At 43.2% G+C, this 13,704-nt stretch overlaps 3 protein-coding genes across 3 annotated transcripts; 1 reads left to right on the top strand and 2 right to left on the bottom strand.

Moving 5' to 3' along the window:
• The first annotated feature begins 3,001 nt into the window (after nucleotides 1-3,001).
• On the top strand, nucleotides 3,002-4,249 carry LOC143363508 (uncharacterized). Its single transcript, XM_076804080.1, has one exon. The coding sequence runs from the start codon at nucleotides 3,002-3,004 to the stop codon at nucleotides 4,247-4,249; it is 1,248 nt and encodes a 415-aa protein (XP_076660195.1).
• Nucleotides 4,250-6,296: 2,047 nt separating this feature from the next.
• Nucleotides 6,297-7,079, bottom strand: LOC143363509 (uncharacterized). The gene has a single exon (XM_076804081.1). It carries the CDS (start codon nucleotides 7,077-7,079, stop codon nucleotides 6,297-6,299), a length of 783 nt encoding a protein of 260 aa, XP_076660196.1.
• An 83-nt stretch (nucleotides 7,080-7,162) lies between these two features.
• Nucleotides 7,163-9,510, bottom strand: LOC143363510 (uncharacterized). Its single transcript, XM_076804082.1, has 4 exons — nucleotides 8,963-9,510; nucleotides 8,791-8,896; nucleotides 7,305-8,720; nucleotides 7,163-7,204 (listed from the first exon to the last, which is right to left on the bottom strand). Exons 1-4 carry the CDS (start codon nucleotides 9,508-9,510, stop codon nucleotides 7,163-7,165), a joined length of 2,112 nt encoding a protein of 703 aa, XP_076660197.1.
• Nucleotides 9,511-13,704: the final 4,194 nt, after the last annotated feature.

Here is a 13,704-nt window from a genome sequence, read left to right on the forward strand (position 1 = left end):
GTTTCAACGCGCGATACTTTTTACGTATAATATCACCGGTCTTTGCTATTTCTTTCGCGATCGAAGCTCGTTGCTTCTTGTTCGCACCGTCCTTCGAGGACATATCGTTCTCCAGAGAGAGATTTACAATCAGCACACACGATGCAACTTTCTCGACTCTTACCGAGCAACTGTGAGCGTTACAGTACGACAAACTCGTTAAATCCGCGTCTATAACGACCACCGTTCACAGGACTGTCTTTATCTATTACGAGAAATCCATACTTTTTTCGCCAGCAATTCGCGCACAACGCGCAGAACGTTTCGAACGACATATCGGTGTTTACGTGATCCCGATGAACGTGTTGCAGGTTCGTAACATCTTGTTTGAACAGAATCAACAAATTGGCGTTGTCGCGAATCAAATGTTTAGGTATTCTCGCGTACGGCTGACCCAGGTAGAAGCAATCGACGCGAGAATGTCTACCCATCGCGAAATACTCTCTCATTATATCCTGTTCGTCGCACGCCACGTCGTCGAAGATGAATATCGAATTGGGCAGCGCTTCCGCGGGAGGGATTACATCGGCGTTGTCGGCGAAAGCGAAGTAGCCGATGTCCTCCCCCATGGACGAGAACAGTTTGTCCAAGTATCGATACTTTGACTGATTCAACGATTTCGAGTACACGTAAACATTCGCGAATCGTAGTCCGTTCGCGCTCTCGAGCAGGCTGATCATAACGTTCGTTTTACCGCATCCCGATGGTCCGCTTATCACGCATCGTACGTCGCGAGGTAGCAACGAGCCATGTTTTCTCATCGTCTCGTCGTCGTCGTCGTCGTCGGCAAGCTCGCCGTGACACGTTGGAACAACACGAATATTTAAAGATTGTCTCACGAAACGCATACTCCGATCAATTTGATGGAGGGGAGGGGCGTGTAGTATTTATACCAGAGCACGAACGCCTTCGGTATCATTCGTTGTTCCCCTCCCTCCCTGCGAAAAAATCTATTTTTAAAGGTGGGACTGGAAAATAGTCTATGCGTGCGAAACGTCGTCCGTGTACTACTACTGCGGGCAAGGGACTCTTCAACAGAGCTGTAGACGCGTTGCCGATCGAATTGCACATCCCCGGTTATCAGTTCTGCGGTCCTGGTACGAAACTGCGTAAGCGATTAGCCCGCGGCGATAGGGGAGTCAATCCTTTGGATGCGGCCTGTCGCGAACACGACGTAGCGTATTCGCGGCGCAAAGATCTCGACGATCGTCACGCGGCAGATAACGTTTTAGCGGATCGAGCGCTCCAGCGTATAGCGACCAAAGACGCGAGGTTCGGAGAAAAAGTCGCCGCGGCCGCCGTGTTGACCGCCATGAAAGCTAAAACGAAATTAGGTATGGGTCTGAGGGGACAGCGGAGACGACGGCAGGAGAAGAAGCAGAAGCAGAAGAAGAAAATGCGAATTCTCCCGACCGCCAAACGCGGTGGTTTTCTACCGCTGCTGTTGCCCGCTTTGTCGGCTATAGGAGCATTAACAGGTGGCGCTGCGGGGGTAGTCAAAGCGATAAACGCCGCGAAAACCGCGAAGAAACAATTGGAGGAAGCCCGGCGACACAATCGCGCCATGGAGGGCCGCGGGGTGCGTCTCGCACCGTACAGGCATGGGAAAGGCTTGAGGAGAGCTAAGAAAAAAAAAAACTCTAAGAAAGACGACGCGACAACGACAGATATCGAATTAACCGCCATCTGTAAAGCATTGCCACATTTTCGTGGAGTTTTCATGCGCGACAATTTACCGACGCGACCTTGGATAAACGAGCGAGGTATCGTTAATCTTGACGATAGTCGCGGGCCGGGAACGCATTGGGTCGCGTACGTGAAACGCGGCTCGCGCGTCGACTATTTCGATAGTTTAGGCAATCTTCGTCCGCCGATCGAGTTGATTAGTTACTTCGGATCGAACGCGACGATCTCGTATAATCACGAACGTTTTCAGAACTACGACGAAAGCCGGTGTGGACAATTGTGCGTGAAATTTCTTCGAGAAACTTAAATTTCCTCGAACTCCTCTCCGCCGCCGCCGCCGCCACATCCGATGGATGGGAAAAAGTCGCTTACGTTCACGTTGTCGGGAAGAAGCAGCACATTGTCGTCCAAGTACTTTCCCCCCATAGATCTGAGCAACGGCGAGTACGAGCTGGGATTGCTCAACTTGCAAACTTATTACACGATACCGAACATCAGCGCCAACATCGGGAACAATCGATTCTACTTTGGCGAGAAGGACGAGGAGATCGTTATTCCGGACGGTTCGTACGAATTAGAGGCGATCAACAAGTACCTGAGACGCGAGATACGCGCGCGATATCCTCGTCCTCCCAAAAATGTCAGCGAATCGTCCCCCGATAACGAATATCCGCTGATACTACGGGCGAACAACAATACCATGAAAAGCGAAATCGTTAGTAGGTATCGGATAAATTTCGAGAAGCCTCGCAGCGTAGGATCCATCCTAGGATTTTCCACGAACCGCGTTCTATCGCCGAACGCGTGGCACACGTCGGACGCTCCCGTGAACATTGTCAACGTGAATATCATTCGAGTGGAATGCAACGTAACCACCGGATCGTACGACAATGGCAAACTCGTTCACACGATACACGAGTTCGCGCCTCAGGTACCGCCGGGGTATAAATTATCGGAAACGCCCGCGCGAGTCATTTACCTTCCGATCGTCGCGCGAGTAATCGACGATTTAACGATTCGTATAGTTGACCAATCCGGACGTTTGATTGATTTTCGAGGCGAAGAAATCACGGTGCGACTACACGTTCGACGAAGCAATGCTAATTCATAACAATACGGCATTTCACACGTTGAACGAGGACGAGAGCGCATCGATTCGTAGGAAACTAATCGTGAAGGAAAACGCGTCGATTCGCAAGAAATTAACCGCGGAGAACGCACGGTATCTACGATCTTTGGAATTCGTCGTTAAACAGTGAGTGAGGCAGAGAGAACCATGTTCGAGGACATTTTGGGCATCTCCAAAGCGCCGATCTTTGACAATCGTATAACGAAGATCGAGCTGCACACGTACAATCCCTATGCCAACACAACGTTCGGAAACAACGATGAGATAAGGATACCTATTCAACAGCAAGATCTGTACACGCTTCCCTGCAGAAGCTTCTTATACGTCGAGGGAAAACTTAGTTTACCAGGAAAACTCGAATTACCGACCGGAGAATCTCGCATCGACACGGCGAGTCTCGACAACAATGCCGTCCCGTTCATGTTCGAGGAAATACGCTACGAATTGAACGGAGTGGAAATCGATCGGTCCAGAAATCCTGGTACAACCACGACCCTGAAGAATTATGCGAGTCTGTCCAAGACGAGAAGCAACGCGTTGTCCAATGCAGGGTGGTTGTACGGCAACGACGATTCGAAGCCAACGGCCACGGCCACGGCGGCGATCAATTTCAATTTTTGCGTACCTATGAGCATGTTATTGGGCTTCTGCGAAGACTACAAACGCGTCGTAATAAATGCTCGACACGAGTTGATTCTGATACGCTCGCGTACCGACGCGAACGCGTTGCGCGGCTCTTCCGACAACGCGAAGCCCGTTCTAGATCTGTACAAAATTCAATGGCGAATGCCACACGTCACGCTGGACGAAATACATAAACTATCAATGTTACGTATCCTAGACAGTGACAGGTCGATCGGCATGAGCTTCCGATCGTGGGATCTGTACGAGTATCCTCTACTGCAAGCAACCACGAAGCATACATGGGCGATAAAAACAGCTCCGCAAATGGAAAAACCGCGATACGTGATATTCGCTTTGCAAACCGATCGACGGAACAGCTTAATGAAAACGGTTACGCGATTCGATCATTGTCAGTTAGCCAATATTCGACTTTACTTGAACTCGGAAACCTATCCGTACGATGATTTAAACATCGATTTCGAGAAAGGTAAATACGCGTTGCTCTACGATATGTATGCGAAATCCCAAGAATCGTACTATGGAAACGACGAAGCGCTACTCGACGTCGCGAATTTTCTAAAGTATGCCCCACTCGTCGTTCTCCATTGTTCCCGTCAAAACGAAGCGCTTAAAAACGCCACGATCGATGTACGAATCGAATTCGAATGTCGAGCCGATGTCCCTCCATCAACGACCGCCTACTGTTTGATAATACACGACTGCATCATGGAATACAACCCATTGACGAATATCGTTCGAAAAATTGTCTGAAACTGCTTGTATAAAAATTATCTTATCGAATAAAAATAATTATTGAGACATATGAAAAAGACAATAGTTTTATTTATGAGAAAAAACATCATCTCACACATACATTATTTAAATTTGAAGGAATACACGTTGCGCGCGAAATCATAGATGTTTTTCCACAACGGACGTTGAAAAGAGGTCATATTAAAAAGTGAGTTGGATCGGTTATGTTAAAACACAGATGGATGAAACTTTCGAGGATTGGATTAGATCGTTGAACGCTCCAAAGCCAACTTGTAAGAATTTACGAATGCCGGCAAATTCCTGCATCTAGAAGAGGAGTATGGACAATATAGGAGTATTCGTTAAAGAATATATTGACGTTACAGCCAATAGAAAGCTTGCATAAAGCCGTGAGTCGGATTGGCTACGCGAAATTACTGATGGGCCCCATTACTCATTTCGTATAACCAACCAGACTCATGGTTTTATATGCAAGCTTTCTATTGTTTCTAATATCAATATATTTTTTGACTGATACTTGCATATTGTTCATACCGTCTTCAAAATGTTGGAATTTACCGACATCCGCAATTTCTTTCAAGTCGAGATTTGGAGTGTTCAACGATTTAAATCAAATCCTCGAAAGTTTATCTGACTGTGATTTTTAACGTAGCCGATCCGACTCACTTTTAAACGTATAACCTCTTTTCAACGTCCGTTGCCGAAACGTTGCATGGAAAAACATCTCTCGCTTTTTCGAAATATGACAGGATGTTCGATTTTCTCAACACGACGCGTTGAATCTATTAACACAGAGGTTTACCCGTGTGTTCTGGAAGAAACTAGAATTGATTCTAGTTTATTCCAGAATACACGGGTAAACCGCTATGCGTTTATAGATTTCATCGCGTTATGCCAGAAAATCAAACATCCCACCATTTTTCGTCGTACCACGATGAAACGTTGCATGGAAAAAAACATCGCGCGCGCACACACACACACACAATATTTTCTAAAATTATTTAATTCCGCCTATGCGCTTCGATCGCGTCCACGCAAAAAGCCACCAGTTCGCACTCGATCAGCGAACTCCGATCGAAAGATAGGTTCCGGACGGGGACGGTTTGCGCCGCAACAGCAAAATTTACGAATTTTTCTATGACCATGGGAACTTGGTCTAATAACCGCGTATACATATTTTGCACGCAAAACTCCAGATTATACAAATTCTGCATGGTGTTCTCAGTCACGTACAATGCTACTGTTGGACTCGATAATTTTATGAGATACGTCCCGTCGAGGTCCCCTATACGTAATGATAAATTTTCGCCGATCTTTACATATTGTTCTCCTTGTTGTTGTTGTTGTTGCTGTGCCACGTTTTTCGCCGATGACAGCATGTTGTTCAAACACCCCTTTGTACGCATCAGCTCCATCCATGCGTTCTGAGGGATCACAATTTCGTTTCCTCGGTTATCTCCAATAACCAGTTCGGTAGCAATATCCACGTTGACGCACACGCCAATTTCCAGCCATTTAAAGTAATTTCCGGCAAGCGAATATCTTCGGGTGAGAATCCTCGTACCTGGTGAACTACTCGTCACCAACGAGGACTGTGATGATTGTGGTGGTGGTGGTGGTAGCAGTGTCCGCGACGATCGTGGAAAAATCCTGCAATCAATTTTATATTTTTAAAAAGTTGAACGTATTCACTTTTTTTCTGTTTTATCTTCACTATACTTACACTACGTTTCTTCGCCTTTTCGCCACTATGGCGGCTCTCGTCTCGTCCATGCTCGGTTGGTTGCGACGCATCGTGACTATGTACTGCTCCGCGGGTGTGATACTTTCTGAAGCGTAACGCTCGAAACACCTCGTTTTGTACAATACCTTAATCGCCTTATCACTTCCTTAACCGATAAAAATAATTGATATTTCTACAGTTGCAACGGTCTTTTCGCTAACGGCTTCACCGCTTCCTTTTTCAAAAGGAAGTTGTCCCCCTCCTCCAATCAGAACGCAGTTGCAACGACCTTCGTGCTAATAGTTTCACCACTTCCTATTTTCATAGGAAATCAACGTCATCGTTGATACTATAATGACCCCAAGGAAGAGTGTTGATCAAATTATTGCAAATGTATCGTTTATCGTCGTACGGACTCAGCGCCAATTTCATTTCGGATACCGAATACACCTGATGCTGTACGGACATTATACGATTATTGCTAACACTTTTCTCCGTATAATTATGAAGGCACTCGATATAGTCTTTGAAACTTATATCCCTAGCCGTGGCATTCGTTCTAATGCCTTTTATCTTTTTGGTTTCACAGCACGCGTCCTCGCTGTCGCGCACGCGAGTCGCGTACATTTTCGAGCGAAGTCCTACGAATTCCGTCATAATTTTGCCACCGTTCTCGTCCTTCATCAAACCCAGCATCTTTTTGTTCGCGATCGGGACGCCGTACACGTTGTTCTCAGCATAATTGCTCGTGTCGTATCGATTGATATCGCGTTTCAACAGCTCATACGCGTCGTCGCAAACGATCTCGTATATCAAGCTGTCCGTGTCCGTGTATAAAATCTTACAGTTTTCTTTTAAATTTGGATACATATAGCCATAATGAAAGTCGTACAAACAGCATTTAGATATATCCAATACGGACATGCCTATGTATACGGGTTTATAAAATTTAATATTCGTTTTTTTCAGTTGAATCGCAACGAAATCCTCCGAGAACACCGTGCAACTGTGAAAATTCGGTCTAGCTACCAATCTTTCGACACCGTGTCGACCGTCCCACCGAGAGAGTAATTTCACGCTCGCGTGATTCCGAACGTTCTCCATAGTCTTTCCGAACACCGCGTTATTCATTAGCTTGAACAAATTTTTTGAAAAATCGTTGTTCGCGTTGGTGCGTAATTTAGTGTTCAAATCGATGTAGCTGCACAGCCATCGAGACTGTCGAAACTCTAAAATTCGATAAATTTTCCCTAATTTCAAACCGCGTCGCAAACTTTGCTGCAGATATCGATAATGCAGAACGTATCGCTCCTTATCGCGAAGCGTTGCCAGCAACTTCCTTTGACTCGAGCCGGCCGTCGCCTTGTCGTGACTCGGGCAAAACGGAAGATCCGCGTGAGCGTCATGAATTTCGCGCGGATACTCTAAATCCACCTCCAAAATGTATCCTACGGGACTGTCGATTGGAATAGATTCAACGTTAAAATTATCTATATGCGCCCGTTCGTCCACCCAGCGAAAACCGCTGTGTGGCAGAGGTTGCGACATGGCCCAACCGTATAAATTATTAACGTCGAAATACATTAGATAGGTGGAAGGCTCGCTCGAATCGTACGTCGGTAAATACTTGTTATTGGCACGCGCATACCTGTGAGAACATTGACTCAGTCCACCGCGTATTCCACGCTCCACGAACAATAGCATGTCCACGTCGGTGAACAGATCCAGTTCGATCTTTGTCATTTTTAACATCACGTCCCACGCGAAACCGGGGAGCGTGTAATAATGCGCCGGATCGAGTTTATAGTTCTCGAGACAGTCTTCGCGGAAATTTTCAAAAACATCTGCCAGCAACAGTACGTCCAATTTTAAATACAAATCGCTGTACTGTCCCAACGTCTTTATAGCGAAACGAGACCAAACCGTATTCGCGTGAAGATAATCGGTGTCCGATATCTCGCTGGTACATAACCGATTGTAAAATGCTTCGCGCGGCGGCAATCGCTCCTCTTTTAGTTTATCGTACGACGTTAGATAGTCGTACGGAAAAACGCCTTTTCTCGTTAAAAGATTGAAATCGCTGTCGGAAAGATGTGCAAATTCGCCTCGTACGACGCGCAATTTACTCTTGTCCAAATACGAGGATAACTTGTCCAGACTAGAATTCAGGAATTTGAATGAATCGATGAATCGAAACTTTATCAACTTCCTGTAATCTCTTCCCATCCCCCCGTCGTTCTCAACGTGTTTCGTGAACGAGATGTACCGCTCTTTCGTCAGCGGTAACACGTCTATCTTCCCCTTGAACGCGTTTGCCAATTCCTTAATGATAAAATGCGCGTCGTAACCGGACAAATTGTGGAAAACCACTGGTATCACGTACGAAGATTGATAATTCAAATTACAAGCGTTATGCGCCGGACCGCGATATGCGCCCGTGATATGACAATGATCATGCACTTTTTCGTCGCAGTCGTTGAACGGTTTTTCACATACGTGGCAACACGTGGCTGTAAGAAAATCTAATTTTTCTGCTTCGGTCAATGTCCTCATCGACACGTTTTTATCAAGTATCTTCTGTAATTTACAACTTAACTCGCGCAACTTTGTCGCGAACCATGTCGAGCATCCCTCTTCTCTGGAACAAGCCCGATACTCGCACAGGGAAGCATTGTATCCACAATGCATGTAATAACCAATACTGAACGCGTGGTGATGTTGATACTGCGTGCGCGCCCCGCGGCTCTGTCCTTCATGTTTCTCCAGCAAACATTCCAAATCGGCGTAAATAACGAACGGCGCCCGTTCTTTGTACGCGTAGTTGGTCCGAGGTCGGAAGCGTCAGAGCGCATTCGTTCATTCGTTCGCAATCGACCGTATGAGCGTCTAATCTCTCTTGCGACGGGAAATATTGTAAGCATCTGAGAAGGAAAAAAATATACCATGGTCTTTAACTGGAAAAGGAAAAAAAAATGCTCTCAACTTACCGGTCGCAAATATACATGCGATGGCTATCCTTGCTAAGCTGCGACGAAACCAATCGCGACAAATTTCTTATGCACGTGTAATGATGGCGCGAATCATTCCTCCCCCGTAGAAGCAACAAATTGGCGTGCTTGCTCCGCTTCTTCTCAGTCAGATGAAGCGCCCCACACTTCTTGCGAACCCATTCGAACACGTTCACGGAAACGTCGTTTACCCGTTCAAATTTTCGAATATCCTTAAACGACATAGGCAGTTGAAATCCTTCGGTTCGAAGCACCGTGCGGTAATGTGGATAAGAAGAAAAACGCTCCGAGTTTTTCTCGACCGGATAGAGACCCGCCACGACTGCCCAAAAGAAACAGGCCTCGTCGTTACTCTTCACGTTGACGATCGCTCTCTTCAGTTGTATCTCTCGAGGTACAGAGACGTTGCAACCGGCTTGCAACGGCTGGTACTTGTTGCAATTCACTATTAGATGCAGTATCTTCGATAGCGCCCACCCGCTGTCGCGTTCTTGAAACTCCCCCATCGATGTCAGAATCGTTGGCATAACGTCTTTCAGATACCAGCAGCGTAAATCACTCGTTCGAAACAGAGGGAAATTTCGCGTACCGAAACTTTTCACTGAAACCGTATCGCGCAACACAAATTCCGCCTCCAACGTAATGTTCACTTTCAACGATGAATGTTTGTTCAGAGATTCCGTAACGCGTCTCGTAATCATCCGCTTCGCATGTTGCAAAAACTGACGAGGATCGATGTGCTCAACGTTGATAACGAGACCGGTCGATATGCGATCTCGAAACGCTGACTCGACTTCCTCCCAACGAAGAGACGTTGCGCTCCCGCCGACGCGACTCCTGTCGTATAAACCTCTTCCAACGCGTGAAAAACGGTGGCCCAACGATACGATCAAACTTTTCATACGACACATCACCGATGTTAAGCTAAATTTCACGCCCACCGACAGTTCGTCCTTCGCACATGACAAATATCTCGTACAGTATTGCAAACATTCCATATACGATCTGCTCCATTCGCGATACTCATCGATAGTTTTAATAATCATTGACATGTGTGTCAGGTACTTTAACGCATTTTTTAAAATCCGAATCATCTTGTTCCCCTCCATTTTCTTTTTTGTTCTTGTCAGAATATATGCATAAATACATGCTTCCACGTGCGATTGCGCGCGCCGAGTGCGATTGCGCGCGCAGAGTGAGTGAGAGAGAGAGAGAACTGAGTGAGAGAGTAATGTTCGAACGACAGTGTGAAAAGACAGAGAGTTGCGATGCCGATGGATGTGGTCTTTTTCATGTAACCAATTATGTGCGGTGCTGGTGTTTATGATATTATTAATAAATCTAACGTATATAAATCTAATATGGTAGCAGTCCGTGGTTTTCGAGTGAAAAGTGAAATAAATATAACTCGGATGTACGTGGATGAAAAAGAAGGGATCGAGCACGTGGCCGAAGAGGTTATGAGAGCACGTGTCGCGAGAGGTTAAGTGAACACGAGGCAAATGATTTATTCGAAGTGCACACGATACCAGAGATGATTTGATGGGAAATGAAATAAACAAATTGAAAACTGAAAAGGACGAGTCAAATATAGATCTAAATAGGGAGATCAGAAACCACTTGAGAAGACAATTCCTGAAAATACTTAAAGAAGTTTTGATCATCAAAAGCAAGGTTTACAAAATAAAAATCGAGATAAAATTAGAAGCTACCGATATGCCGAAAACCGAAGACATAGGAATTCCAGTATTTGATGGGAGAGATTACAATATTTGGAAGAAAAGGTTGCTACTGTTTTTAAAATGGAAGAAATGTGAAGCAGCAGCAACTAGAAAGAGACAGGACACAGAAAATCAAAATGATTGGGACGAGTTAAACTTAAAAGCGATGAATTACATATACGGCAACATAACCAATGATCAGCTGGAATTTGTGGGAGATGAAAATACAGCATTTGGCATCTTGAAGAAGTTCGATCAGCTTTACATAAGAGAATCAACAGCGCTGCAGATTTGTATAAGAAATAAATTAGAAAAAATAAAATTAAAGGATTTTGAAGATTCAAGCACATTTTTCACGGAGTTCGAAAAAACAATAAATGAGTTAAAAAGTGCTGGTGGAAAAGTGAATGAGAAAGAGAAATTAAATTATATGCTGAGAACATTACCGGACTCACTGAGTTATGTTGGTGATTTGATAGATGCCATGAAAGAGGAGGATAAAAATTGTGAATTTTTAAAAAATAAAATTAAAATGTGGGACGAGCAAATTAAAAGTGACTCGAATAAAAAGAAAGCTAGCGTATTTAAAGCTGAAAACAAACTGGATGTGACGTGCTATGGCTGTGGAAAATCAGGCCATAAAATCAAAAGTTGTAGAAATCCATGGCGCAGAGGAGCTGGAAGGAGCGGACCAAGCGGAACCAGGGTCTACAAGAGAGGAGGTGCTCGTGATCAGCTGACGCCATCGCCGCAGCAACAATACCAACAACAGCAGTCAGCACGAGGCAACTTCAGAGGCAGAGGCTATCCCCGACGGAATTTCAACAACAGGGGCAGAGGCTGGCATCAGCGCAGCGATGACAACGTATATGAAGAGTATGATGCGAGATATAGTTACCGCGAAAACTTTAGTGATACAGGCTCATTTTTGACACAGATTATGCATAATAATTACAAGAAGAAAAGTATTAAAATTTATAATTGTAATTTCAAAAGAATAGATTGGATCTTAGATAGTGGTTGTACAGACCATATTATTAACGATGATACTTATTATAGTGAATTTGTAATTTTGAAAATTCCAATTAATGTTAGAGTAGGAGATGGTAGAATACTAAAAGGCACTAAAGTTGGTAAGGTGAGAACATATTTCATGATGAATGAAAGAGAAATAGAAATAACGATACATGATGTATTCTATGTGAAGAATATGGATAAGAATTTGATAAGTTTTGCGAAAGTAACTGATAAAAATAGGGTAATCTGCATTGGTCAAACTGCAGAAATTTATAATGAGAGGGACAAGTTGATAGGAATAGCTCAAAAGGAAAATGGTTTGTATAAAATGAGTAGCTTTATTGAAGAAAAAGTAAACTACAATTCTGAGGTTAACAAAATGACTCAGAAAGAAAAATTACACAGAATGTTAGGGCATATTAATTTTAATTATTTGGATCATATGTGTAAGAATAGATTAGTCGACGGTTTACCTAGAGAATTAGAATCGGTTGATCTCAAATGTGGTACATGCTTGCAAAATAAAATGCACAATTTACCATTTAAAAATAATAGAACGAGAGCAAAAGAAATATTAGAATTAGTTCATTCTGATTTAAACGGGCCACATAAAAATATAGGTTATGATGGTTCAAAATACTTTTTTAGTTTGGTTGACGATTATAGTAAACTGGCAGTAGTTTATACAATCAAGTCGAAAAACGAAGTTTACGATTGTTTTGAGAATTATATAAATAAAGTTGAGAACCTAACCGGAAAAAGAATAAAAAAATTAAGGTGTGATAATGGAAAAGAATATATGAATAAGTATATTTATGAAATAGCTAACAAGAGAGGAATCATAATTGAACCTTGTCCACCTTATGTTCACGAGTTAAATGGTGTGGCAGAAAAACTAAACAGAACAATTATGAATTCTGCGAGATGCTTAATGTCTGAAGCTAATGTTAATATCAGATATTGGCCGGAAGTTGTCAGAACTGCGACTTATTTGAGAAATAGAACTTTTACCAAAAGTACAATTGAGAACAAGACACCGTTTGAAATATTTTTCAGTAAAAAACCCGATGTAAGCAATCTAAAATTATTAGGCAGTAAAGTTTTCGTTAGAGTACCAGAAGAAAAGAGACATTCCAAATGGGATAGAAAAGCAGATGTAGGGATTCTATTAGGGTACGAAAATGTTGGTTATAGAGTGTTAATTAATGGAAAAATCATTATAGCTCGACATGTTGATGTCGTAGAAGATAGTGGAAATTTAGTTGGATTCAGAGGAGATGACGACGAAAGTTGTAATGATGATAAAGAATGCAGTGTGATAGATGAGAGTGAAAATTCTGACTCTGACGTATCTGTAGAAAATACCAAGAATAAGGATCTTGAAAAGAGTCAGGAAAAGGGCCAAAGCAAATTAAGCGAAGAAATAAATGAAAATAAAGTTGGTTTAAGAAGATCAGAAAGAGAAAAGAGAAAGCCGGAATTTTATAGTGCTGGTTTAGTGAACACAAGATGCATTTATGTAAATGTAGTCAATGCAGAAATTCCGTCAAACTATAATGAGGTATTACAAAGTGATGAGTATGATTTATGGAAGGAAGCTATGGATAGAGAGATAAATTGTTTAAATAAGAATAAAACTTGGAAGCTAGTTGAGAGAAAAGAAAATATTAAAGTATTAGATTTTAAGTGGGTGTTCACAAACAAAGCAGAAAATAGAAAGAAAGCGAGACTTGTTGTACGCGGATTCCAACAATCAGAAATTTTAGAAGACTTGTATTCACCAGTAGCTAGGGTACAAACCCTAAAATTATTACTTTCATTTTGCTGTCAAAATAATTTGAAAATATTACAATTAGACGTGGAAACAGCATTCCTTAATGGCTTAGTAAAATCGGAAGTATATGTAAAACAACCCGTAGGATACGACGATAATACTGGAAGAGTTTGTAGATTGAATAAGGCCCTGTATGGTTTAAGAGAGAG

This window comes from Halictus rubicundus, unplaced genomic scaffold (genome assembly GCF_050948215.1).
Source record: "Halictus rubicundus isolate RS-2024b unplaced genomic scaffold, iyHalRubi1_principal scaffold0052, whole genome shotgun sequence".
Taxonomy (NCBI): Eukaryota; Metazoa; Arthropoda; class Insecta; order Hymenoptera; family Halictidae; genus Halictus; species Halictus rubicundus.